Raw genomic sequence first — 26015 nt, 5'->3', positions numbered from 1 at the left:
CTTTTCTATAATAGGGTGACCAGAACTGTACACAGTATTCCAAGTGTGGCCTTATCAATGTCTTATACAACTTCAACAAGATGTCCCAACTACTGTATTCAATGTTCTGACCAATGAACCCAAGCATGCTGAATGCCTTCTTCACCACTCTGTCCATTTGTGACTCCACCTTCAAGGAGCTATGAACATGTACCCCTAGATCACTTCGTTCTGTAACTCTCCCTAATGCCCTACCATTAACTGAGTAAGTTCTGCTCTGGTTCAATCACCTCGCATTTATCTAAATTATCTAAATTAAACTCGTCAGCCCACTGGCCCAATTGATCAAGATCCCATTGCAATCGGAGATAACTCTCTTCACTGTCCACTCTGCCACCAATCTTGTTGTCATCTGCAAACTTACTAACCGTACTTCCTATATTCTCATTATTAATATAAATGACAAATAACAGTGGACTCAGCTGCGATCCCTGAGGCACACTGCTGGTCACAGGCCTCCAGTTAGAAAAACAACCCTCTACAACCACCCTCTGGCTTCTATCAGAAAGAGTAGATGCCAGTGTTGGACTGGGGTAAACACAGTAAAAAGTCTCACAACATTATGTTAAAGTCCAACAGGTTTATTTGGTAGCAAACGTGCTAGTGGTGTTTGCTACCAAATAAACCTGTTCGACTTTAACCTGGTGTTGTGAGACTTCTTATTCTGTCAAGAAGCCAAGTTTGTATCCGTTTTGGTTTCTCATCCTGGATCCCGTATGATTTAACCTTATGCAACAACCTACCATAAGATACCTTGTCAAAGACCTTGCTGAAGTCCATGTAGACAACATCAACTGCACTGCCCTCATCTACCTTCTTGGTTACCCCTTCAAAAAACTCAATCAAATTTGTGAGACATGATTTTCCACTCACAAAGCCATGCTGACTGTCCCTAATCAGTCCTTGCGTCTCTAGATCCTGTCTTTCAAAATACCTTCTAACAACTTACCCAACAGTGGAAACATCCTCTCCAAGCTTAGGCTTTTCAATATTTGATAAGTTTCAATTAGATTCCCCCCTCATCCTTCTAAACTTCATCGCACATAGACCCAGACTCCTTAACTAATCCTCATCTGACAAACCTTTCATTCCTGGGATCATTCTTGTGAACCTTCTCTGGACTCAAGGCCAGCACATCCTTCCTCAGGTATAAGGCCCAAAATTATTCCAGTATTCCAAATGAGGTCTGACCAGAGCCTTACACAGCCGCAGCAGTACATCCCTCTAAGGCTTCCAAAGTAAAATTAAATTGAACATCTTCTGGATGCCATTCAAGGACAAGGGGTTAACCCTCTAAATAGACTTCTGTATCTCTATTGTCTCTTCAGAAAGTGGGTCCAGTTAAGTCTGATTTAAACCTTTGAAAGTATGTTACTTATCGAAGGGCTGAGTGCTTACTCCTGCTCCTAGTTTCTATGTTTATATCAATTGCTATATTAAATCTATCAGAAAGATGAACAGATAAATAATATATTCAGTTCACCTATGTAGGTTAACCTCTGCTACCAACCTCCCACAATCATTGGTATTTATACCATTCTTGCAATCAATTGCAACCTGACCTTTGCAACCAGAGTCTCAAGATGTGTAGCTGTTATCCAACAGCAGGAGGCTGGAGAAGATAAGGTTGATTGGTTATTGTCAGCTTGATGGGTTTCGACCGGGGGTTGGGGGTGGGTGTTAAACGAGGCTAATAAGCTATGTGCAGCATATCTCAACAAATTAAATTCTTTATAAGACACGACGTGGTCCAGAACTACACTGACTGAGATAAAGCTGGTCAACCATAAACAGTTTATCTCAACAATGCATTCTCACCTAGTTATTTTAAAGATATTATTTAGGACTGTGATAGCTGGACTGAGCACAGTTTATTTCAGTAACTGTTTCATCACCAGACACCGTAAATAAATTATACACACATTTGATTTGATTTGATTTATTATTGTCACATGTACTAATATACAGTGAAAAGTCTTGCTTTTTGCGCGCTATACAGACAAAACATACCGTTCATTGGGAAGGAAACAAGAGTGCAGAATGTAGTGTTACAGTTATAACCAGGATGCAGAGATAGATCAACTTAATCCATGGTAAGTCCATTCAAAAGTCTGACAGCAGCAGGGGAGAAACTGTTCTTGAGTCAGTTCGTATCTGACCTTAGACTTTCCCAAAGATGGAAGAGAGAATGTCCGGGATGCATGGGGTCCTTAATTATTCTGGCCACTTTGCCAGGGCAACAGGAAGTGTAGACAGAGTCAGTGGATGGGAGGCTGGTTTGAGTGATGGACTGGGCTACATTCACGACCTTTTGTAGTTCTTTATGGTCTTGGGCAGAGCGGGAGCCACCCCAAGCTATGGTACAACCAGAAAGAATGCTTTCTATGGTGCACCTGTAAAGGTTGGTGAGAGTCACAGCTAACATGCCAAATTTCCTTAGTTTTCTGAGAAAGTAGAGGCATTGGTGGACTTTTTTAACTATAGTGTCAGCATGGGGGCACCAGGATAGGTTGTTGGTGATCTGGACACCTAAAAAAGTGAAGCCCTTGACCCTTTCTATTTTGCCCCCGTTGATGTAGACAGGAGCATGTTCTCCTTTAGGCTTCCTGAAGTCAATGCCAATCTCCTTCATTTTGTTGACATTGAGGGAGAGATTATTGTTGCTGAACCAGTTCACCAGATTCTTTATCTCATTTCTGAACTCTATTTTGTCATTATTTGAGATCCACTACAGTAATGTCATCAGCAAACTTGAAAATTGAATTGGACGGGAATATAGCTACACAATCATAAGGAGTATAGCAGGGGACTGAGAACACAGCCTTATGAGGCACCGGTGTAGATGATAATCATGGAGGAGGTGTTGTTGCCTATCCTTACTGATTGTTGTCTGTGAGTTAGGAAGTTCAGTATCCAGCATCAAATCTTTATTGATTCTTTCTTGAACCTACTTTGTCCTGTTCATTCTTGTAGCCACTAGGTCTCGAGCTATCCTTCCATTTGCTGATATGAGCCTATACTTTGCTGTCCTGGCTTTGCTTCTGATCCTCCAGCTCAACCCCATTGAGGCCAAGAGCGTGGACGGTCAAATCATAACTGCTGGATAGGGAGCATTAAAATCCCAGGGTATAACTTGGGGGAAGCAGTCATGAAGCTTGACACCATCCAGGGGAAAGCAGCCTGCCTGATTGGCACCATACCCACAAACATCCATTCCCTCCACCACCGATGCTCAGTACTAGCAGTGTGTACTATCTACAAGATGTGTGGCAGCAACTCACCAAAGGTCCTTAGACAGCAACCTCCCACCCCACAACCACTTTCATCTAGAAGGACAATGGCAGCAGATACATGGGGATGCCACCACCTTCCAAGCCACTCACATTCCTGACTTGGAAATATATCACCCTTCCTTCAATTCCTTCCCTAATGGCATTGCAGGTTAACCCACAACACATGTACTGCAGTGTTTCAAGAAGGCAGCTCACCACCACCTTCTCAAGGCCAACTCGTGATTGGCAATAAATTTTGGCCAGCCAGTGATGCTCTTGTCTCACGAATGAATAAAAAAAGATACACGGTGTATAAAATCAAAGACAATTCATGATGACTTCAACAATGAATGATTTTGCAGTAATAATGTAGAACTAAAACAGGAGTCTACTCTCTACTCCTCCCCAAACTCAGGATGCATGCCCTAGTTCCCAATTGGCTCACACTCCTCCTCCTACTCCCTGCCCCCGCACACCGTGCCTCCCCACCCCCCACCACCCCCAGTTCCTGAGTCCATCCATGAAACAAAATAAAAGGAACATCATTAAACATTGGCTTGCGTCACACAATAACACATCAGGTGCACCCAAGAGAAAAGGTTTATTCACAAAGTCAATCAATCACCCTGGAGACTTCTGGATTCTGGAGAACAGCTCAACATGGTGCTGTATCCTTCAGTGAGTAAAGAACCTGGGCAGACAGATGCAAAAGGCAAACTCATCAATCCGGGGTCGATATCCTCCTCAGTAATTTCTAACACCTCAGCTTCAGAAATCGTGGGTTGCCTCTGCTCCACATTAACCACAGGAACCTCTGAATAAGCATTTAGCATGCCCAAGTCCACCACAGAACACATCTGGTCCTCTGAATCAGGGCCACTCTCTTCCTCAAATGACCCACGTGTTTTTTTACTTCACAATCTTACACAACTTATGAGACCCCACCCGTTCTTCCCACAGTTTTGCCTGCCACTCATATCAGTCCTCCACCAAAATCTCTGACCATAATGAAATCATCAGCCTGGAAAACTCATGATTGTCTTTCTGAGAGGCTTGTCTAACCTTCACTTTCCCCAGCAAATCTGCAAATGCCAAATCCAAACAAATTTGTAGGTGGCGTCCAATTACTCATTCATTGGTATAACCCCTGTGGTTGCTTTCAGCGTATTATACAACATTAAGAAACTAGCCAAACATAAAAGCAGTGTCCTGAGAACTCGCTATTTCATCAATGATCTGAATGTTTGTACGGCTCATTCTGCTATTGTTGAACCATTTTGAACTGGGTGGTAAGGGGCTGACTGAATGTGGTGAATACCGTTTGACTTAACAATGTTTAAAACTGCTCCAGTGTAAATGATGTGCCATTGTCTGATACTAAGACCTCGGGGATGCCATTGGAAGGCAAAAAAACCTGCCGTAACTTGCCAATGCTGGCTGCTGCCATTGTAGACTCCATAAGATGGGCATCCGGCCATTTTGAGTCCGTATCAGCCAGGGTGAGGAACATGTGTCCTGCGAAGTCGGTGAGAGGTCTTGACCAAGGCCAACTTGGCCACCCCAATGGCTGCATATTTGTCAGTGATGGCAATAACTGCTAGGTTTCACAACTGGTTGGATGACCATTCTTTCAATTTATTTATCAATGCCTGGCCATTGACTGTCAGGGCTATTTCTATAGATGGAACCTTATTGAGTTGGAACAAAACAGAAAATGCTGGAGAATCTCAGCAGTTTTGACAGCGTCTGTGGGGAGAGAATAGAACCAGTGTCTCAAGTGTAGATGACCCTTCATCAGGACTTCATCCACATGAATGAATGTGTGGTTTTTTTTCTCACACCAGTGTTGTAAAGTGAAAGGAGACGTGTTGTGGCTTCAACAATGAACAACTTGTTCGTAAGAACATATGTACAAGATAATGATCTGGCAAAGCTAATTCACAGGTCTTTCCAACTCCAACTGAGGTTCCTCCCAATCCCAGGATGTGCGTCATTGTTCACGATTGGCTCAATTTTCCGTGCGGCTTCTTCGTATATCATAGAACATAGAATCCCTACAATGCAGAAGGAGGGCATTTAGCCCATCGAGTCTGCACCGACTACAATCTCACCCCATAATCCCATACATTTTATGCTAGCTAGTTCCTCTGACACTAAGGGGTAATTTTAGCATGGCCGATCCACCTAAACCGCACATCTTTGAAATGTGGAAGGAAACCAAAGCACCTGAAGGAAACCCATGCAGACACAGGGAGGATGTGCAAACTCCACACAGATAGTGACCTAATCCCGGAATCGAGTATGTGTCCCTGACAATGTGAGGCTGCAGTGCTAACCACTGTGCCACTTTAGGGTCCAGTCCAATCAAGTAGCCCTCAAGGATCACCCCTTTCAAGGGGCCATGTTACCACACAAGCCCAGCTTGCAACATGTACACTTATCTGGGAACTGGATAATAGGTTACTTGAATGGCCCCAACACTTGAGTGGGACTGTAGCAAGCATTTGACATGGGAGATGAGGTGCGAGAATGAAACGGTTAGGTTGGACACTATGTCAAATCATTGCACTCTTATCTCTGTGCCTCAAATTTGAATCCTTCCCAGCGTGATAAGATATCTCCTCTATAGGAATTAAATTAAATTAGTTTAGGTTAGTCTCAAAGCAATTTTGTCTCCAAGTCAATAACAGGAAATTTACTGTAATTTGATGATGCTGAACAGTGCATTGGTATTATCTCTTGAGTATGTACAAGGATGGCTGGTGTAGGGGATGGAAATGTCACATTGGTATAATAATGAGTGCTTATTTGAGACTGAGATAAAGACACAATATCACAATAATGTAGGGACAGATTTGCTCTGCTTCTGCCCTGCAATTATTTGATACTGACACTGGATTTGAAAAGTGACTGATTTCACCTTGATAAGCTGAATTCATAATTTTCTTGACCCATCAGAAATGATTAGCTAAGGGAGTTGATTGGTACGCAGTTGTGCAGATAACAAGTCGCGTTCATATCTGCAACCATACGGAGGTGTTATCTGGAACTAGCAGTTGACTTTTATAGCAATTAGTTTTTCAACAGTGAAATGCATTTATGTCAAAGAGAAATTATGTAATATTCATATTTGCCAGGGAAAATGTTTCCTGTTTAGTCTCCATTTTGAGAAGGAGATTTTAAAAATAATGATTATTGATCAAGCCTATTTTTGCTTTGTCTATCAACTTTTTCTACTAATTACTTCATTTCATAGAAGCACAGGATCCCTACAGTGCAGAAGGAGATCATTTGGCCCATCAAGTCTGTACAAACCACAATCCCACCCAGGCTCTATCCCCTTAACCCCACTTATTTACCCCACAGGTCCCCCTGACACTAAGGGGCAATTTAGCATGGCCAATCAACCTAACTCACACATCTTTGGACTGTGAAAGGAAACTGGAGCACCAGGAGGAACCTCACACAGACACAGGGAGAATGTGCAAGCTCCACACAGTCACCCAAGGCCGGAATAGAACCCAGGACCCTGGCGCTGTGAGGCAGCAGTGCTAATCACTGCGCCACCATGCGTCTCATTCATGTATTAAATTCTTGTATTAAAACAATCCACAAAGAGTAACCGATGTCATATTAACTAGTGCATCAAGAATTGTCAGGATGGAAATTCCATTTATTATCTTTGCGTTATTGTTTTTGAAAGTCTCTGGTTCAATTAGAGAAATGAGCCTCAATGTTACAGCCTCCCCACCCTCCCCCCCTCCCCCAAAAATACCATGAGGAATGGGAGAGTGGACAGGATGGAGCAATGAGGGGGATTCAGTTGAAGACTGTAGGGCAGTGTACCCCTAATACACGGCACACACGTGCCAGCTGCTTCTTTACGATGGTGGATATCGTGGTTCCAGGAATCTGGTAAACCCTCTGCGGTTTCTAAGGGTTAGAGAAACCCAGCGGTGAAAGAGAGACAGAACCTGTTGACTCCATGAAGCAATTATTTTTTTCAGCGCTCTGTAGACCATGAAGAATGGGCATGCTGCACTGCCCCTCTGCTAACTGCAGTCTCTCACGTCCTGCCATGTTTTCCAATCCCATCCAAGCTCAAGCTGCCAAGTGCCATCCCCCAGGTTACTCGGCTGCAGTGTTGATTCTGCTGCTGTGTTTTCCTCACCCTGGCCTCCAGCCAAGCTGCCGATTTGACCAGCTTTCACTATGAAATAGATCCAAAAAGTGCAAGTCTGGAATTCTCTGACATTTCCCGCGGCTGGGATTCCCCGATCTTGCTGCTGTGAATGGAATTTTGGCTGAGTGTCAATCTCTCCATTCTCACTGGCAGCAGAAAATGCCAGCCCAAATGAGATCCCTACAGATAAGGTTAAAGTTTAATATTTATCTGTTTATTAGTTAGTGTCACAAGTAGGCTTACATTAATACTGCAATGAAGTTACTGCGAAAATCTCCTAGTCACCACACTCCGGTGCCCCTTCGAGTACTAAGGAAGAATTTAGTATGGCCAATGCATCTAACCCACATGTCTTTTAGACTGGAGGGGGGGACTGGAGCATTTGGAGGAAACTCATGCATATATAGGGAGAACGTGCAGAATCTGCACAGACAGTGACCCAAGCTGGGAATGGAACCTGGGCTCCTAGCGTTGTGAGGCAGCAGTGCTAATCACTGTGCCATCATGCCACCCGTGAGGTTGTTACAAGCTCCATGTCCCTGGCTTTGCTGGGTTCTACCCATGCTTTTATCCTACCAGCACTACTCACGTTCCCTTTGCCAATCTTCAAAAGCCTTCCTGTAAATATCTAGACCATTGTTCAGGATGAAATTGAAATTAATGAATTGTGTAGAACTGGGACAATATGCTTCCCAATGTTCCACCGAAGGTTTTTCTTGGTCTGCCTGGTAAGTATGCCTACATCAGCTTCAGAAAGGATCACATAATGTTCATTGTTGAAAGTTTTTCAATGCACTACTTGTAGTTTCAAGTCGACACTCACCCGTGTTGGTTATCCCAGGGACGTGAGGAGAGTCCTGCAACTTCTGTATGGCAGGATGAAAAGTATCTCATTGTTTTGTGCCAAGGATGAGTTCAAGATCTTAGAGTAAGGTTCAGACCAAAAGGTCAACACCGTTTTGATCTGACTCTGTGTAGTCTTCAGTAGTGTGGTGGCTATAAAAATCTCCAATGCTGATGGAATCACTTGACAGCTCATGAAGAATGCCTGGTATAGGCCAGAGTTGGCTAAAAGGCTTCAACACATTTGCTGTTCTGAAATAATCAGGTGTGATAAAATCTCCAGAGCTGCTTTTGACCAATTTTACCTTGAGGTGGTGTGCTAGATGGCAAGAAACACTTCAAGTATGAGTAATATATTTTGGGAACAGATTCCACTCTCCAGCCTCCTGGTTTTAACCTTCAGAGCAATCTTAGGTAACTTTCAGAGCCATCTGTGGGTGGAACGGTGGCACAGTGGTTGACGCTGCAGCCTCACAGTGCCAGGGAACCAGGATCGGTTCCTGGCTTGGGTCATTGTCTGCGTGGAGTTTGCACATTCTCTCCATGTCTGCATGGGTTTCCTCCGGGTGCTGCAGCTTCTTCCCACACTCCAAAGATGTGCAGGTTATGTGGATTGTCCGTGCTAAATTGAACCTTAGTGTCAGCGGCACTAGCAGGGTAAATGCATGGGGTTATGGGGTGGGATCGTGATTGGTGCACACTTGATGGATCAAGTGGCCTCCTTGTGTACTTTACGGATTCTATGGACTATATCATTGCTTTTGATGTAAAATGATTAAATGTGCTTCAAATGTAGGAAGCAGTTATGATTCCCCACTTTGAGACTTTAGCCATTAGAACTTCTAAGTTGCATACCTGGAATCTCCACCCATCAACAAGGGCTACCTGTTTCCCAAGTTGACTTTATTTTTATTCATTCGTGGGACATGGGTGTCTCTGGCTGGCCAGTATTAATTACCCATCCCAGTTGCCCTTGGAGAACCAACTGCATTGCTGTGGTTCTGGAGTCACGTGTAGGCCAGATCAGGCAAGGATGGCAGATTTCTGCCCTAAAGGATACTAGTGAAATAGATGGGTTTTTCCGACGATTGACAATGGTTCCATGGTCATCAGTAGATTCTTAATTCCAGATGTTTTTTATTGAATTCAAATTCTGCCATCTGCCGTGACGGGATTCGAACCTGGGCCCCCAGAATATTGGCAGAGTTTCTGGATTAATGGTCTAGTGATAATACCACTAGGCCATCACTCACTTAAATCTATCGTACATGTAGATGAACAGGCTTGCATTCACAGTCTATGCAAATGCAATCACAAAAAATAAAAAGTTATTCAAATATCGTGCGCGGTTCACACTTTGATATAGATGCAATTTCTGCAGAAGGTCGGAATAACACTTGAATAATCTGGTGATAGGAAACATCACAGACTGTTAGGAATCAAAACAAGACTACAAAGAGCATAGAAAATGAGGTAGAGCACTTGAATAATTTATTTTGTCTGATGACTGTGCTAATTGAAGACTTGCAGCCACTTAATGATAACAATGTTGGCTTTTTTCATATCAGTTCCAAGCGACAGTGAACGAAGGATTTACCGGAATTATAGTGAATCTTACTGTGGAGGACAATGATGACCCGGCTACTGGAGCTTGGAGAGCTGTCTACACCATTATCAATGGAAACCCTGACATGAATTTTAAAATCGAGACCAATCCAAAGAACAATGAGGGAATGTTATTTGTTGACAAAGTAAGTGTGCTTTCCTCGCTCAATCTTAAACGTTCTTTGGGAAATAAAAGAGGATTGTGAGATGCCGGAGTGCAAAGTTATTTCAAGTAGACAAAATCAGTTGTTGCCATGTGTTAAGGATGTCTCTGTATAAAAACAATATTTTACGACTTGTTCCTATCTCTTGCATCCATCATCACAGCCTCTATCCAAAACATTTTTCATTTGCAATCTTGAACTCCTCTTATCTGGGTCTATCGGAATGAACGCCTGGAGATTATAAAGCTTACGACTGGACCTGTATCTGTAGCTTTATCCCAGTGAATCAGGCAGTGCTGAAGCAGCAGCTTTCAGAGCATCTTGCTAACACGTTCAAAGCAGTACGCCACTGGTTTTGGAAGGAGCTGTATAGATGTAGTTTCATTGTCACTGCCATAAAATCAGCAATATTCAGCAGGGGCTGCACAGTGGTTAGCACCGCTGCCTCACAGCGCCAGGTACCCTGGTTCAATTCCCTGCTTGGGTGACTGTCTGTGTGGAGTTTGCACATTCTCCCATGTCTGCATGGGTTTCCTCCGGGCGCTCCAGTTTCCTCCCACCATCCAAAAATGTGTGGGTTAGGTGGATTGGCCATTCTCAACTGTTCCTGATTGTCAGGGGAACTAGCTAGAGTAAATGCATGAGGTTTTGGGGATAGGGTCTGGATGGGATTATAGTTGGTACAGACTCGATGGGCTGAATGGCCTCCTTTTTCACTGTAAGATTCTATGATCCTCACAAGCTCAGTTGGATTGATAGTATGTATAAGAACAGGATGAACAGCCCCAATTAAGCCTTGAAAGCACTGAGCTAGGGCTCTCTTCAAACCATTTCTGAAAATAATCAATGATGCTAATTCAGATGTGATAACTGCTCTTAAAGCATCCTCCTGAAGTCATGGCACTGCACACTGATCTACATTGATTACCACTCTCTCCAGAGTGTTCCTCACTTCATGCCATTATGTTGGAGATGTGCTAAAAGGAAATTACTACGGATGCTGGAATCTGAAACCAAAAGGGAAAATGCTGGAAAATCTCAGCAGGTCTGGCAGCATCTGGAAGGAGAGAAAAGAGCTGATGTTTCAAGTCCAGGTGACCCTTTGTCAAAGCTAAAAGGCGTTCTGTAGGGTGTCACCCCCACTCTCTCCCCCTATTTTATCTCCCCTTTCTTTACCTTTTCTCACCCTTTGCTTCTGCTTTCTCCCTTTTTCTCAAGTTTCCCTCTCTCCCACCCATCTTCCCCCTCACCCCACATTTCCATCTGTTACAGTTTACCCTCTGATTTCAGCTTCTCTGCCGTTTGGCCATCCACACCTTCTATTCGCTCTGTGGACTGCCACTGGCAGCCTTTCCCCCTCAGTTTTGTAGCTGTGACTCATCTTTCATTCCCTGATCCTACAGTATAAATATCTCCCACTTTCTGTGCCTTTTAGCTTTGACAAAGGGTCAGCTGGACTCGAAACGTCAGTTCTTTTCTCTCCTTGCGGCTGCTGCCAGACCCGCTGAGATTTTCCAGCGTTTTCTCTTTTGGTTGTTGGAGATGTGAGTTATGTACGCTGCCAGCATTTTGACTGTCAGCATCACCTCAGAGGAGATTGCCTCCACTACCTCTAGATGAGATTTTCAATCAGTCCTCAAGGATTTCATGGGTATAATCCCAGGCAGTAACTTCACAGTTTCCTGACATTCCGAAAGCACCACATAAGAGGAAGAGGTTCGGAAGTGAATTGAGTTTTCAGTACTGGACAGATAATGAGTCATTGACTATTTAAGGAATTGCACTTGGCGATCTTGGCACTTAAGTTCTTCAGCAAGAATGAGACACTTGTTTCATCATTTCATCCCAGCTCATTCACTGGGTGGAAACCTTTGCTAATTAAGCCACGTCATTGACCAAACATGCAAATCTGGGCTGCTATTAGAATAATAAAGGTGCCATTATGGGTTGGGTGAATCAGGTAGAGGATGCAGTTCCTCAAGGGGGTGGGGGGGTGGGGTGGGGGGGAGGGGGGAGGGTGGTGGTTGGGGGGGGGGGGTGGGGTGGACTGGTCCTCAGATGTTTACTTCTGTAAGCACTCCGTATCTGTGAGAGCGTTAAGGCAGGTTCATTTTAGGAAGTGCAGAAGCAAGAAGATAACAAAAAAGAACCAACCGCTCTCTCAGTGCTCTGTTTATTAGTAACCTGAACCTGTCAGCCCTCCGCCAAACTTTTCACTCCTCAAGCTGCCCAGTATGTCTGCCGGTGAGTTGCAGAGATACCTCCTGGTGCCCACAAAGGGCCGAAAGCTAACCATTTTCCAGTTGTGACAGTCCTTCGTCTCTGGTAGTCTGCATGTTTCTGCTTTGAACAGGTAATAAACATTTAGTCATAGTACAAGCCAATTAACATTGTCTTTTGAGTCATTTCCGAGTACATTTTTGTGAATATGTTCTTGGGGCAAGCAATCCAGCAGCCTTTTCAGCCCTCAGGCAAATATTAGGAAATATGTATGGTAGGTGAGAAGGTGGACCAGATACCCTTGACTCAGGTGTAGCAGACTCTCTTGAAGCAGAAGGTTGTGTTTTGAGTGCAGTAATTGACAGTGACAGCGCAGTGGATTATTGAGGATGCTGACTGTGGATGAGACATTAAACCAAGACCCCTGCTGGAATTATTGCCAGCACGCCTGCCACAGAATCGGGGCGGGCGAGGCTCGCAGAATGGCATTCTCCATTGGCCTCAGGGTGTGGGGGTGAGGGGGGTGGTGGATTCGATGAATCTCAGGTGAGTGTGGCGGTGAAATTCCGGCACCCGTCTGTCCTCTCACATGGATCTAAAAGATTCCACAGAAGAGCAAGGAAGTTATCCATTGTGTCTTGGTCAGTATTTAAGGGTGGCACAGTGGTTAGCACTGCTGCCACACAACTCCAGGGATCGAGGTCCAATTCTGGCCTTGGGCGGCTGTCTGTGTGGAGTTTGCACATTCTGCCTGTGTCTGCGTGGCTTTCCTCCAGGTGCTCCAGTTTCCTCCCACAGTCCAAAGATGTGCGGGTTAGGTGGATTGGCCGTGCTGAATTGCCCCTTAGTGTCCCAAGATGTAGAGGTTGGAGGATTAGTATCAAATATGTGAGGTTACAGGGCCTGAGTAAGATGCTCTGTTGGAGACTTGATGCAGATTCAATGGGCCGAGACGCCTCATTCTGCATTGTAGGGATTTATCTCCATCAACAATACCAAAGCAAATAATCAGATCAATGCCACATTGCTGACTGTGGTAGCTCACTTGTGAAAATTGGCTGCTGTGTTCCCCACAATGTAACAGTAACAATCGATACACTTCATTGTTGTAAAGTAATGTTAGATATCCATAGTTGTGGGAGGTGTGGTATAAATGCAAGTTTTTTGATTTTCTTTCTTTATGGTGTTCTGGTTTCTGCCTTTCACTTTTCTATGTTTAAGGCACCTCCAGCACAGTATTTTTCTCTGTCACTTCTGAGCTTCCTTGCTGTGCCTCAGACTTATAATTTACCCACTCCCAGCTTTGGAAACACAGCGAAGTGCAGGATTCTCAGTCACGCTGTTTTGCCTGTTAAATTAGACATCCAAGCCAAAGCAGATGGGATCATGTGAACCATAGAAAAGATAGAAGCGGCCATTCAGCCCATTAAGTCTGCACCTACCATCCTTTTTTATCTTACTCGTGCCCTACCCTGTAATGCCCATATTTACACTACAGCATAGCACACTACAGCACAATCCCCCTGGCCTTAGTGTCTTGGGACGCTAAGAGGCAATTCACCACAGCCAATCCACCTAACCTGCACATTTTTGGACAGTGGGAGGAAACCGGAGAACCCAGAGGAAACCCACGCAGACATGGGGAGAATGTGCAAACTGCAGCCAAACTCCCAAGACCAGAATTGAATCCAGGTCCTGGCAGCGCTAACCAATGTACCACCATGTCGACCTTGTTCATGCCCACTCACACACCCAGGTGCCCTTTCTAATCCCATCTTCCTGCATATGGGCATAGCCTTTCAACTTACAGCATTTAAGATGCAGATCCAGGCACCTTTTAAACGAGGTCCATAATTGTTTCAATTATCTGAGGAAAATCCTGGTCAGAAGTCTTATCTCAGTGCAGCAGTGATCATAAAGACGCCTGCGTGGATTGCTTACCTGTGTTGAATTAACTAACCTTAGTTACGGTACTCAGGTAGTAGTGAGTATAATTGGTCTGAATTTCAGTGAAGGAAGAGAAGGAAAAATCAGCCATCCCCCAGTGACCCCTTCAGGAAGTGAGAGAATGTAACTGGTGTGATTAGCGCTGCTGCCTCATAACACCAGGAACCCAGGTTCGATTCGCAGCTTGGGTTGCTGTCTATGCAGAATTTGCATATTCTGTTTGTGTGAGTTTCCCCTGGGTGCTCTGGTTTCCTCATGTAGCCCAACAGACATGCTGGTTAGATGCATTGGCCGGACTAAATTCTCCCTCAGAGTACCCGAACAGACGCCGGATTGTGGTGACTAGGGGATTATCACAGTAACTTGATTGCAGTGTTAATGTAAACCTACTTGTGACTAATAGATAAACTTTAATAAACTTTAAAAATTGGATGGAGACAATAATGAGTTGGGCTCCATACTCCAATCAGCTGTTGATATCAACCGTCAAAAATTCCACCATAAATAATAGCAAAACCCCAGAGCAAAACTGCAGAACTCTAACATGGAGTCAATCCCTCAAGGGAGATGAGAAAAGATGAAGAAATATTGAGTGGACTTTTACTCAATTCCGAAATGTCCATGAAGTATCGCTGGAACAATTTTCACTTTTCAGGAACCAACACATTTAATAATAGATTGATTGAGCCAAATGAGTATTTATGTTTTAAATATTGATCTGCTATTCACTGAGATTAATTTCAAGTCGATGAATCTGTTTGAAGAAATTGCTTCACGTCTGTAATCGCTGCTCTGATTTTGAATTCATTTAACAACTTGAGTGACTACAACCTTCTTTAATTGATTTCATTTCAGCCTTTGGATTATGAAAGATCTGCATTTCACACACTGCTGATTAAGGTGGAAAATGAAGACCCGATCATGCCTGAGATCAGTTACGGGTCGAGCTCTACCACCACCGTGCAAGTCACGGTTCTTGATGCCAACGAGCCGCCAGTCTTCAATCCAGATCCAACAATCGTGGTGAAGCCAGAGAACATCCCAGTTGGCAGTGTCGTCGTGACGTTGAATGCAACTGACCAGGATATTCTTCAGAAGCAGACAATTAAGTAAGTGTTCTGCATAAGGTTGGAAATAGAGTTTACACAGATCTAAAGACAAGGGGGAAACAGGGGTTGACATTTGGAGGTTAAGATGTGAGTTAAATGGTTCTGCAGTCATGCACTCAGAATGTACAAAATCAAGAGTCACACAGGAATTTAATCTGGTCCATCCATTTGTAGGTTTGAGGAAGATGAGAGATGGGTTGCATAGTGAATTGCCACCTTTAGCATTCTGTTTGCACCTCTGCTTGGAACCGTGCACCAAATACCCAGTCTGAGATACAGTTATTGGACCAGATGTGAAATTTATAGATTGCTTATCTGGCCCGCTGCTCTCAGCAGAACGCAAAAGAGAAACCTGATTGTAAGTGAAAAGCTCAAACAACCCAGAGAGATTGGGCAGGATTTTCCAGCCTTGCTCAATACCCAAAGCCAGAACATTCCACCCGAGGTCAATGGACCTTTCCATGGGTCTGCCCCTTGCCCGCTACGATCCCAGTGGTGGGCAGGATGATAAAATTCGCTCCATTATGTGCGTATGTAAGTAAAAGCAAAGTGCTGCGGACACTGGAAAGCTGAGATATAAAAACATAAAATGCTGGATAAACTGAGGTCCGGCAGTATCTGTGGAGAAAAACAGAGTTAATGGCAGATATTTTACTGCCACGCCCATCCCGGAATCGGGGCGAAAGAGGCTTGCAGAACACAATTCCCCAATGGCCTCAGGTGGGATTTTACGAGCCTTGCCTGAGCGAGATCATAAAATCCTGGCAAACGTTTTGGGTCTAAATGACCCTTCTGCAGATGCAACGGGTTGTTAGGAATGTGATATATTAAAATAGGTTTTGAATATCCCAAATAAAAATCAATTTATGGAACAATGTTATCCTCAGTTAGGACATGATTGTTTTTAGCTAATGGAAATTAAATCAAGAATAGGAATTACAGAATGCATTGAAATGAAGTGTGAACTCATCACAGTTGTAGTGTCTCGCTCAATACATGGATTACAGGAGGTTTCTAATTTCCTTTTAATGTCTCTTAAGGATAATTCATTAAATAGATCTGACACTTATCTTTAATTCAGTGGGGAAATATTTTTACAGTATACAATTGCCTGCTAGGCATTTTGCACTGAAGTGAAATTTGTCCCATGAGGAATTCTGATGGAAGGGAGGTTTTGTATCTTGGTTTTATATCTTGTCTGGTCAGTCAGCATCCTCCACCATGGTTCGACTACAAAGAATAGGGATCCCCTGGACTTTGCTGTCATTATTCCACTGAAACTAGCAGCAATTTCTGGAGCCCACACATGTGCAGTTAAACTCGGAAATCCAGAAGCTGCTTTGAGGGATTTTATGCTTCTCCACACGTTGCACTGTTCAAATCTCACCAGAGTGCAATCAAGTCAAACTAATTGAATTGGCAACAACTTCTGCATTACCCTTGCTGTAAATCACCTTATTCAGTGAGTGGCTGAGTTGTTAATGGTGTACTCAGTTTCTAATTACTGCTGAATGACTATTCTGGCCCTGAAAATTTAAATTTATGGAACCATCAAATAGTACCTTCTATTAGAAGGTCAGAAGTGCCGATATTTGCTGATAATTGCACAATTTTCAAAGGTGTGCAGCTGAGGTGGATTGGCCATGCTAAATTGCCCCTTAGCATCCAAAGATGTGTGGATTAGGTGGATTAGCCATGGTAAATGCGCAGGGTCATGGGAATTGGGCCGATGAGGCGGGTGCAGGCTAAGATGGTCTTTTCAAGCATCAGTGCAGATTTTATGAGCTGAATGGCTTCCTTCTGCACTGTAGACTCCTCCCCCCCCCCAAATTAATAAAACTTCAGCACAGTTATTTTAATTCTCTTTGACGACTTAATTTGTTTTACAAGGATGGAGGAGAATGCTATCTTCCAAAACATTTCTAATTGCCAGGAATGCTGCACCAAGCAATGTGTCTTGTTTGATGGAGATGTGAGTGGCTGTCTGTGACTCTGCCACTGCTGTGTTAGTTCTTTTTAACATGAGTAACTAAAGCTTGTCTTCACTTAACAGAAGTGCAGTTTGTTACTCACTTGTTTCTGGCTGCCAGTATTCTTCTATTGTTGAAACTGTAAAGATGGTGTGGCAAGGTGCCTGATCAAAGTGCACAGCATTAGAGGTTTAAGATAACTTGTTCAGGATGCCATTCTGATGTCAATTCTTTAATATCAATGGTGTGAGCCATTATGTTTGGGACTGGTGTGCCACAGTGTTTTGCTCTACCCAGGTCTGCAGTTTAAGTTAGAGTTTTATATATGGTTCAAGAATGCAGTTCACAATCACCTTCTCAAGGGCTCTTAGGAATGGATAATAAATGTTGATCCCGCCAGCAGAGAGCATATAGAAGGTTATCTCAGATTACAACAGGATCTTGATCAATTGGGCCAATGGGCTGATGAATGACAGATGGAGTTTAATTTAGATAAATGCAAGGTGATGCAATTTGGTCGAACCAGGGCAGGACTTAGTCAGTTAATGGTAGGGCGTTGGGGAGAGTTGTAGAGCAAAAGAGATCTAGGAGTACAGGTAATAGCTCCTTGAAAGTGAAGTCACAAATGGACAGACTGGTGAAGAAGGCATTCAGCATGCTTGGTTTCATTGATCAGAACATTGAATATAGTCGTTGGGACATCTTGTTGAAGTTGTACAAGACACTGGTGAGGCCACACTTGGAATACTGTGTACAGTTCTGGTCACCCTATTAAAAAAAAGGATATTCTTAAACAAGAAACAGTGCAGAAAAGATTTACTAGGATGCAACCGGGACTTGATAGTTTGAGTTAAAAGGGGAGGCTGGATAGACTGGGACTTTTTTGTCTGGAGTGTAGGATGCTGAGGGTGATCTTATAGAGGTCTATAAAATAATGAGGGGCACAGATCAGTTAGATAGTCAATACCTTTTCCCAAAGGTAGGGTAGTCTAAAACCAGAGGGCATAGGTTTAAGGGGAGAGACACAAAAGGATCCAGAGAGACAATTTTTTCACACAGAGAGTGGTGGGTGCCTGGAACAAGCTGCCAGAGGTGGTAGTAGAGCAGGGTACAATTTTGTCTTTTAAAAAGCATTTAGACAGTTGCATGGGTAAGATGGGTATAGTGGGATATGGACCAAATGAGGGCAATTGGGACTCGATTAGATGTTAAAAAAGGCCTGTTTTCCATGCTGTAAACCTCTCCGACTCTTTGACTCAGTCCTACAGTGCAGAAGGAGGCCATTCAGCCCATCAAGTATGCACTGACCACAATCCCACCAGGCCCAACCCCCATAATCCCATGCATTTACCCTAGCAAGTCCCCCTGACACTAAAGGCAATTTACCATGGCCAATCCATCTAACCAGCACATCTTTGGACTGTGGGAGGAAACTGGAGCACTTAGAGGAAACAGACACAGGGAGAATTTGCAAACTCCACACAGTCAGTGACCCAAGCCGGGAATCGAATTCAGATCTCTGGCACTAAAAGGCAGCAGTGCTAACTGTTGTGCCACCCAACTAAGTCCTACATATCCCAAAGATAATTTTTTTAAAAATATGCACATTATCTCATAATCATAATATTTTTCCTGAAATTTATTGTGTATTCAAAGTTATTGAAACTTTTAATTTTCTGCACTCAATGGAACACTTTATTTAATCTCCCAGAGAAAATCTTGCCTCTGGGATGTGGTGTGTGTTCCAATGATGTAACTGAGGTGCCAACAGGAGTTTGTTTTAATTGAAGACTACTGAAATGGGCATAATCCAAATCGTTAAAATGATATAAGTTGTTGGGTTTGGACTGAGTGTGCGGAAAATAGAAAACAGAGGTTTAAAATTGACAAGCCTCAAGTGAGACAGGAGAGTGGGCAATTTCATTTGTTCTCACAGAGTATTCAATACATGTGATGGCTTCTTAGCAAGAAAAGTGGTTGTTGTCTTATCGATTGCCTCCACCAAATGGATTCTGACCATATTTTTTACAGCAGATGTGAATTTAAAAAAAACAGAAGCAGGGTAAACTAATTAAAACCTTGCATATCCTGTCACAGGAATCAGTGTTTTATTGATGAGGTAAAGCCAGAAGCAATTAAGATTCTAATAGATTTAACCACATCACGTATTGCTAAAGAAGTTGCCCTTCCTTAACCTGTGAGTCAAACAGAGTACACATCAACATGTACGTGTGACGCAAAATTGAGTCAAACCAGCTGGGGACTTATGTTCAGATAAATGCATTCATTAAGGCCTGAATTTTAGAGCAGAGGTGAAAGTGACTGACTTTGATATCAAGATAGCATTTGATCAAGTGTGGCATTATGGAATCCCAACAAAATTGAAGTCAATGGGAATTAGGTGGTGAACTACCCGGTGGAATGAGGCTTATCTTGTGCAAAGGATGACAGGTGGCTGTGGTTGTTGAAGACTAAACATCTCAGCCCCATGGGCTGGTTTAGAATCATAGAGGTTTACAGCATGGAAACAGACCTTCGGCCCAACTTGTCCCTGCCACCCCTTTTGTTAACCCCAAAGCTAGTCCCAATTGCTCGCATTGGGCCCATATCGTTCTATACCCATCTTACCCATGTAACTGTCTACGTGCTTTTTAAAAGACAAAATTGTACCCGCTTTTACTACTACCTCTGGCAGCATGCTCCAGACATTCACCATCCTCTGTCTGAAAAAATTGCCCCTCTGGACCCTTTTCTATCTCCCCTCTCTCACCTTCAACCTCTAGCTTTAGACTCCCCTCCCTTTGGGAAAAAAATATTAATTATCTAGCTGATGAAGCCTTCCATTGTTTGCTGGAGCAGAGAGAGAGATAAGAATTTACCTGTTAAAAACCTGTTTAAATAAGTTTAAAGCACTTTGTTCCTTGTAGAACTGTTTAAATCATGTAAAAGCATTTTTGCGGGCTTTTTGTATTTACCGCTTTAACAATTCTGAGGGAGTGGTTAGAAGGGAGTTGTGGGCCAGTAAGCTTTAAATCAGCGCCAGGTTTAAAAAGAGACCTGGTGTAGACAGCGGGCAGCGTCGGAGCGGGCAGCGGAGTGAGAAGGAAGCAGAGTGAGCTACTAGGGCTTAATATCAAAAGGGCTGGGGAGAAAAAGGGCCAGGTGAATTCGTGTGGAAATTTTCAATACTACTACAGTGAATAATGGAGGGGCATGTGATGTGTTGTTTCTGTATGATGTGGGTGCTGGTGGACCCCAGGGCCCTTCCCAGTGACCATGTCTGCAGTAAGTGCAGGTTGCTGGAGGAGCTCCAGCTCAGGGTAAATGAGCTGGCCTCTGAGCGACGGACGCTGAGGCTCATCAGGGGGAGAGAGGGTGCCATTGTCAATGGGGTGCAAGTGACATCCATCCCCCCTGGACTGGCTAACTCTAAGGGTCAGCAATAAGAGGGGGCTGCTGAGAGGAGGAAGGGGGGTGGGGAGCGGAGGCCTCAGCCTCTCAATCTGCATAACAGGTTTGAGGTTCTTGCTTCCAGTCTGGACGAGGACGAGGGAGATGAGGTCGGTGAGCAAACTGCACACGGTACAGTGATGCAGCAGGACATAGGCAAGGAGAAGATGAAAAGGAACGTAGTAGTGATTGGGGACAGTGGGGTTAAGGGTATTGACACTGTCCTTTGTCACAATGACAAAGTGCACAGAAGGGTGTGTTGTCTGCCTGGTGCTCGGGTCCGGGATGTCGCATCTGGGCTGCAGAGGAACCTGGAGTGGGAGGGTGAGAATCCGGTCGTTGTGGTACATGTGGGTGCCAACGACGTAGGCAAAATGCAAACTGAGGATCTGGGGAGGGAGTATGAAAAGCTGGGAATGGAATTAAAAAGTAGAACCGACAAGGTGGTTATCTCTGGGCTACTGCCTGAACCGAGTGCAGACGGGCGTAGGGTTGATAGGATTAAGGAAGTGAATGGGTGGCTCAGGGATTGGTGTGGGAGGAATGGGTTTGCATTTATGGGGCACTGGCATCAGTATTGGGGTAGGTGGGACCTGCTCGGGCGGGATGGGGTTGGTCTGAACCGTGCTGGGACCAGAGTGCTGGCGAATCGAGTAAAGAGCACTGTAGACAGGGCTTTAAACTAATTAGAGGGGGGGGAGGGTGCGAGGGTAGGTGACATTACGGGGTCTAAAGTTAAGGAGATGGTACAGGTAAGGGAAGAGGCCGAGGATGTCCCAATAATAGAGGGAGTAGGGGGCGTGAGTATGGTTGGTGGCGTTACGGCAAATAGGGTCCAGGTGAAGGCTGGGATGAAGGCACTTTATCTGAATGCACGAAGCATTCGGAATAAAGTGGATGAGCTGGTGGCGCAGATCAGCACAAATGGATATGATCTGGTGGCCATGACAGAGACGTGGCTGCAAGGTGACAGGGACTGGGAGCTGAATGTCCAGGGGTATCAAGTGTTTAGGAAGGATAGGCGGGAGGAAAAAGTGGGGGGGGGGCGTAGCTCTACTGATTAAGGATAGCATCAGGGTGGTAGCAAGGGATGATATTGGAGCCAAGGAACAGAAAGTGGAATCGTTGTGGGTAGAGATTAGGAACAGCAAAGGGAGGAAGACGCTGGTGGGTGTCGTCTATAGGCCCCCGAATAATGATCTGGAGGTGGGGCGGGCTGTTAACGCGCAAATAAGTGCGGCGTGCAGGAATGGGACGGCCGTAGTTATGGGGGATTTCAATCTACATATAGATTGGTCGACCCATGTTGGACGCGGTGGGCTCGAGGAGGAGTTCTTGGAATGCTGCCGGGATAGTTTCCTGGAACAGTGCGTGTTGGAGCCAACGAGGGAGTGAGCTATCTTGGATCTGGTGTTATGTAATGAGGCAGGTAGAATTAGGGACCTTGCGGTGAAGGATCCTCTTGGGGAGAGTGATCATTGTATGGTGGAGTTTCTGGTGCAGATGGAGGAGGAGAAAGTGGGTTCCTGGACGCGCGTCCTTTGTTTGAACAGAGGGGAGTACGGTAGGATGAGAGAAGAATTGGTGAATGTGGACTGGGGGAGTGCGTTGGAAGGTAGGTCTGCTGAGGATCAGTGGAGGATCTTTAAGGAGATCTTTCTTGGTGCTCAGCAGAAATTTATTCCGATGGTCAAAAAGGACCATAGGAGGAGAGGTAATAAGCCGTGGATAACGAAGGAGGTGAAGGAAAGTGTTAAATTAAAAGCGGAGGCGTTTAGAGTAGCTAAGAGTAGTGGGCGAGAAGAGGATTGGGAGAGGTTTAAATGTCAACAAAGATTGACAAAGAAGTTGATAAAGAAGGGTAGGAGAAACTATGAAGCTGGGCTAGAGCTTAATATAAAAAAGGATAGCAAGAGTTTTTATAAATATATGAAAAGGAAGAGGCTGGCTAGAGTGAACGTTGGTCCCTTAGAGGATGAGAAGGGGGACCTAGTGGTAGGGGATGGGGAAATGGCTGAGGTCTTGAATAACTTTTTTATTTCTGTCTTTACGGAGGAGGACGTGAATAATTTGCCGGGTGTTAGTGATGGAAAGGTGGTAGGACTGGAGGGTCTTAATGACATTACTGTTACTAGAGAGGCAGTGCTCGACAGACTGGAGGGGCTGATTGTGGACAAGTCGCCAGGACCGGATGGAATGCATCCGAGGGTTCTGAAAGAAATGGCAGAGGTGATAGTGGATGCATTGGTGGTTATTTTCCGGACGTCGCTGGATTCCGGGGAAGTGCCGGAAGATTGGAAAACGGCTAATGTTACGCCGTTGTTTAAGAAAGGTGCCAGGCAAAAGGCAGGGAATTATAGACCAGTTAGTTTAACGTCCGTTGTAGGTAAAATGTTAGAATCCGTCATCAAGGAGGAAATAGCGAGGCATCTTGACAGGAATTGCTTGATAGAGCAGACGCAGCACGGTTTCGTTAAAGGGAAGTCGTATCTGACAAATTTACTGGAGTTCTATGAGGATGTGTCTAGGGCGGTGGATAGAGGAGAGCCGGTGGATGTGGTCTTTCTTGATTTTCAGAAGGCGTTTGACAAGGTACCTCACAAGAGGTTATTGCAGAAGGTCAGGGGACATGGAGTTGGGGGTAGGGTGTTAGCGTGGATAGAGGATTGGCTGTCAAATAGGAGGCAGAGAGCGGGGGTCAATGGGTGCTATTCGGATTGGCGGATGGTGACTAATGGAGTGCCCCAGGGGTCGGTGCTGGGGCCTCAGCTATTTACCATTTATATAGATGATCTGGAGGAGGGAACCGAGTGTATGGTGTCGAAATTTGCTGATGACACCAAGATTGGTGGAACGGCAAATTGTGCGGAGGGTGTGGAGAGTCTACAGAAGGATCTAGATAGGCTGGGCGAATGGGCCAGGAAATGGCAAATGGAATTTAATGTTGGCAAGTGCGAGGTGGTCCACTTTGGTAGGAATAATGGCAGGAAGGATTATTACTTACGTGGCAAAAAACTGCAGCAGGCGACGGTGCAGAGGGACCTCGGGGTCTTGTGCATGAGTCGCAAAGACCCAGCTTGCAGGTGCAGCAGGTGGTCAGGAAGGCGAATGGGATGCTGGCCTTCATAGCAAGGGGGATTGAATATAAAAGTAGGGAGGTCTTGCTGCGGCTGTATAGGGCATTGGTGAGGCCGCAGCTGGAGTACTGTGTGCAGTTTTGGGCGCCGTACTTACACAAGGATATTTTGGCCTTGGAGGGAGTGCAGAGGAGGTTTACTAGGCTGATACCGGAGTTGAGGGGGTTGAGCTATGAGGAGAGGCTGAATAAATTAGGCTTGTACTCGTTAGAGTTTAGAAGAATGAGGGGAGATCTCATTGAGACGTATAAGATGATGAATGGGATGGATAGGATAGAGGTGGAGAGACTCTTCCTGCTCAGAAAAGATAGTAGGACTAGGGGGCACAGCCTCAAGATAAAGGGGGGGCGGTTTAGAACAGAGTTGAGGAGGAACTTCTTCACTCAAAGGGTGGTGAATCTCTGGAATTCTCTGCCTGTTGAAGTGGTGGAGGCTACCTCGCTAAATATTTTTAAGACGCGGGTTGATGGGTTTTTGATAAGAGAGGGGATTAAGGGTTATGGGGAGAGGGCGGGAATGTGGAACTGAGCCACGACAGATCAGCTATGATCTTATTGAATGGCGGGGCAGGCTCGAAGGGCTAGATGGCCTACTCCTGCTCCTATTTCTTATGTTCTTATGTTCTATGTCCCTCATTATTTTATAGACCTCTATAAGATCACCCTCCCAAGACTCTTACATGCTGGAGAAAGAAGTCCCAGTGTATCCAGCCTCTCCTTATAACTCAAACCATCAAGTCCTGGTAGCATCCTCATGATCTTTTCTGCACTCTTTCTAGTTTAATAATATCCTTTCTGTAACAGGGTGATCAGAACTGTACATACTATTCCAAGTGTGGCCTTACCAGCGTCTTGTACAACTTCAACAAGATGTCCAACTCCTGTGTTCAATGTTCTGACCAATGAAATGAAGCATGCTGAATGCCTTCTTCACCACTCTGTCCACTTGTGACACCACTTTCAAGGAGCTATGAACATGTACCTCTAGATCTCTTTGTTCTGTAACTCTCCCCAACACCTTACCATTAACTTAGTAAATCCTGCCCTGGTTCGATCTACCAAAATGCTGCACCTCGCATTTATCTAAATTAAATTCCATCTGCCATTCGTCAGCCCATTGACCCAGTTGATCAAAATCCCATTGCAATCCTAGATAACCTTCTTCACCGTCCACAATGCCACCAATCTTGATGTCATCTGCAAACTTACTAACAATGCCCCCTATATTCTCATCCAAATCATTAATATAAATGACAACTAACAGTGGACCCAGCACCAATCCCTGAGGCACCCCAGTGGACACAGACCTCCAGTTTGAAAAAAACAATCATCTACAGCCACCTTCTGGCTTCTGTCATCAAGTCAATTTTGTATCCACTTGGCTGCCCTGTGTCCGATGAGATTTAACCTCATGCAATAACCTACCATGTGGTATCTTGTCAAAGGTCTTGTTAAAGTGCATGTCAACAGCATCAATTGCACTGTCCTCATCTACCTTCTTGATTACCCCTTCAGAAAACTCAAATTTGTGAGACAGGATTTTTTACTTGGAAAGCCATACTGACTGTCTCCAATTAGTCCTTGCATCTCTAAATGCCTGTCGATCCTCTCTCTCAAAATACCTTCTAACAACTTACCCAGTACAAATGGGAGGCTCGTCGGCCTGTGGTTTCCAGGTTTTTCCCTTCTTAAACAAAGACACAACATTTGCCACCCTCCAATCTTCAGGTACCTTACCTGTAACTACCAATGATTCAAATATCTCGGCTAGGGGATCCGCAATTTCCTTCCTAGTCTCCCACAGTTTTCCTGGGATACACATCATCAGGTCACAAGAATTTATCCACCTTGATGCGCTTTAAGACTTTCAGCACCTCTTTCTCTGTTATATGTACGCTCCCCAAGACATCACTATTTCTTTCCCCAAGTTCCCTACTATCCATGCTTTTCTCAACAGTGAATACTGATGAGAAATATTGATTTAGGATCTCACCTAACTCTTGTGGATCCGCACGTAAATGACCTTGTTGATCCTTAAGAGGTCCTATTCTTTCTCTAGTTACTCTTTTGCCCTTTA

General features: G+C 44.5%; 1 protein-coding gene across 1 annotated transcript in view; it reads left to right on the top strand.

The window, feature by feature from the left end:
- cdh13 (cadherin 13, H-cadherin (heart)) overlaps window positions 1-26015 on the top strand; it is a 971374-nt gene that overhangs the window by 860074 nt on the left and 85285 nt on the right. The window contains exons 9-10 of the mRNA XM_080186753.1: window positions 9906-10088; window positions 15129-15382. Coding sequence (XP_080042879.1) covers window positions 9906-10088; window positions 15129-15382 — 437 coding nt within the window. The remainder of the gene's footprint in view (window positions 1-9905; window positions 10089-15128; window positions 15383-26015) is intronic.

Source organism: Carcharhinus amblyrhynchos, chromosome 4, assembly GCF_965287045.1.
Source record: "Carcharhinus amblyrhynchos chromosome 4, sCarAmb.v2.hapA, whole genome shotgun sequence".
Classification (NCBI taxonomy): Eukaryota; Metazoa; Chordata; class Chondrichthyes; order Carcharhiniformes; family Carcharhinidae; genus Carcharhinus; species Carcharhinus amblyrhynchos.
Note: the sequence above shows the minus strand (reverse complement) of the source record. Positions and strands in the feature narration are given on the sequence as shown.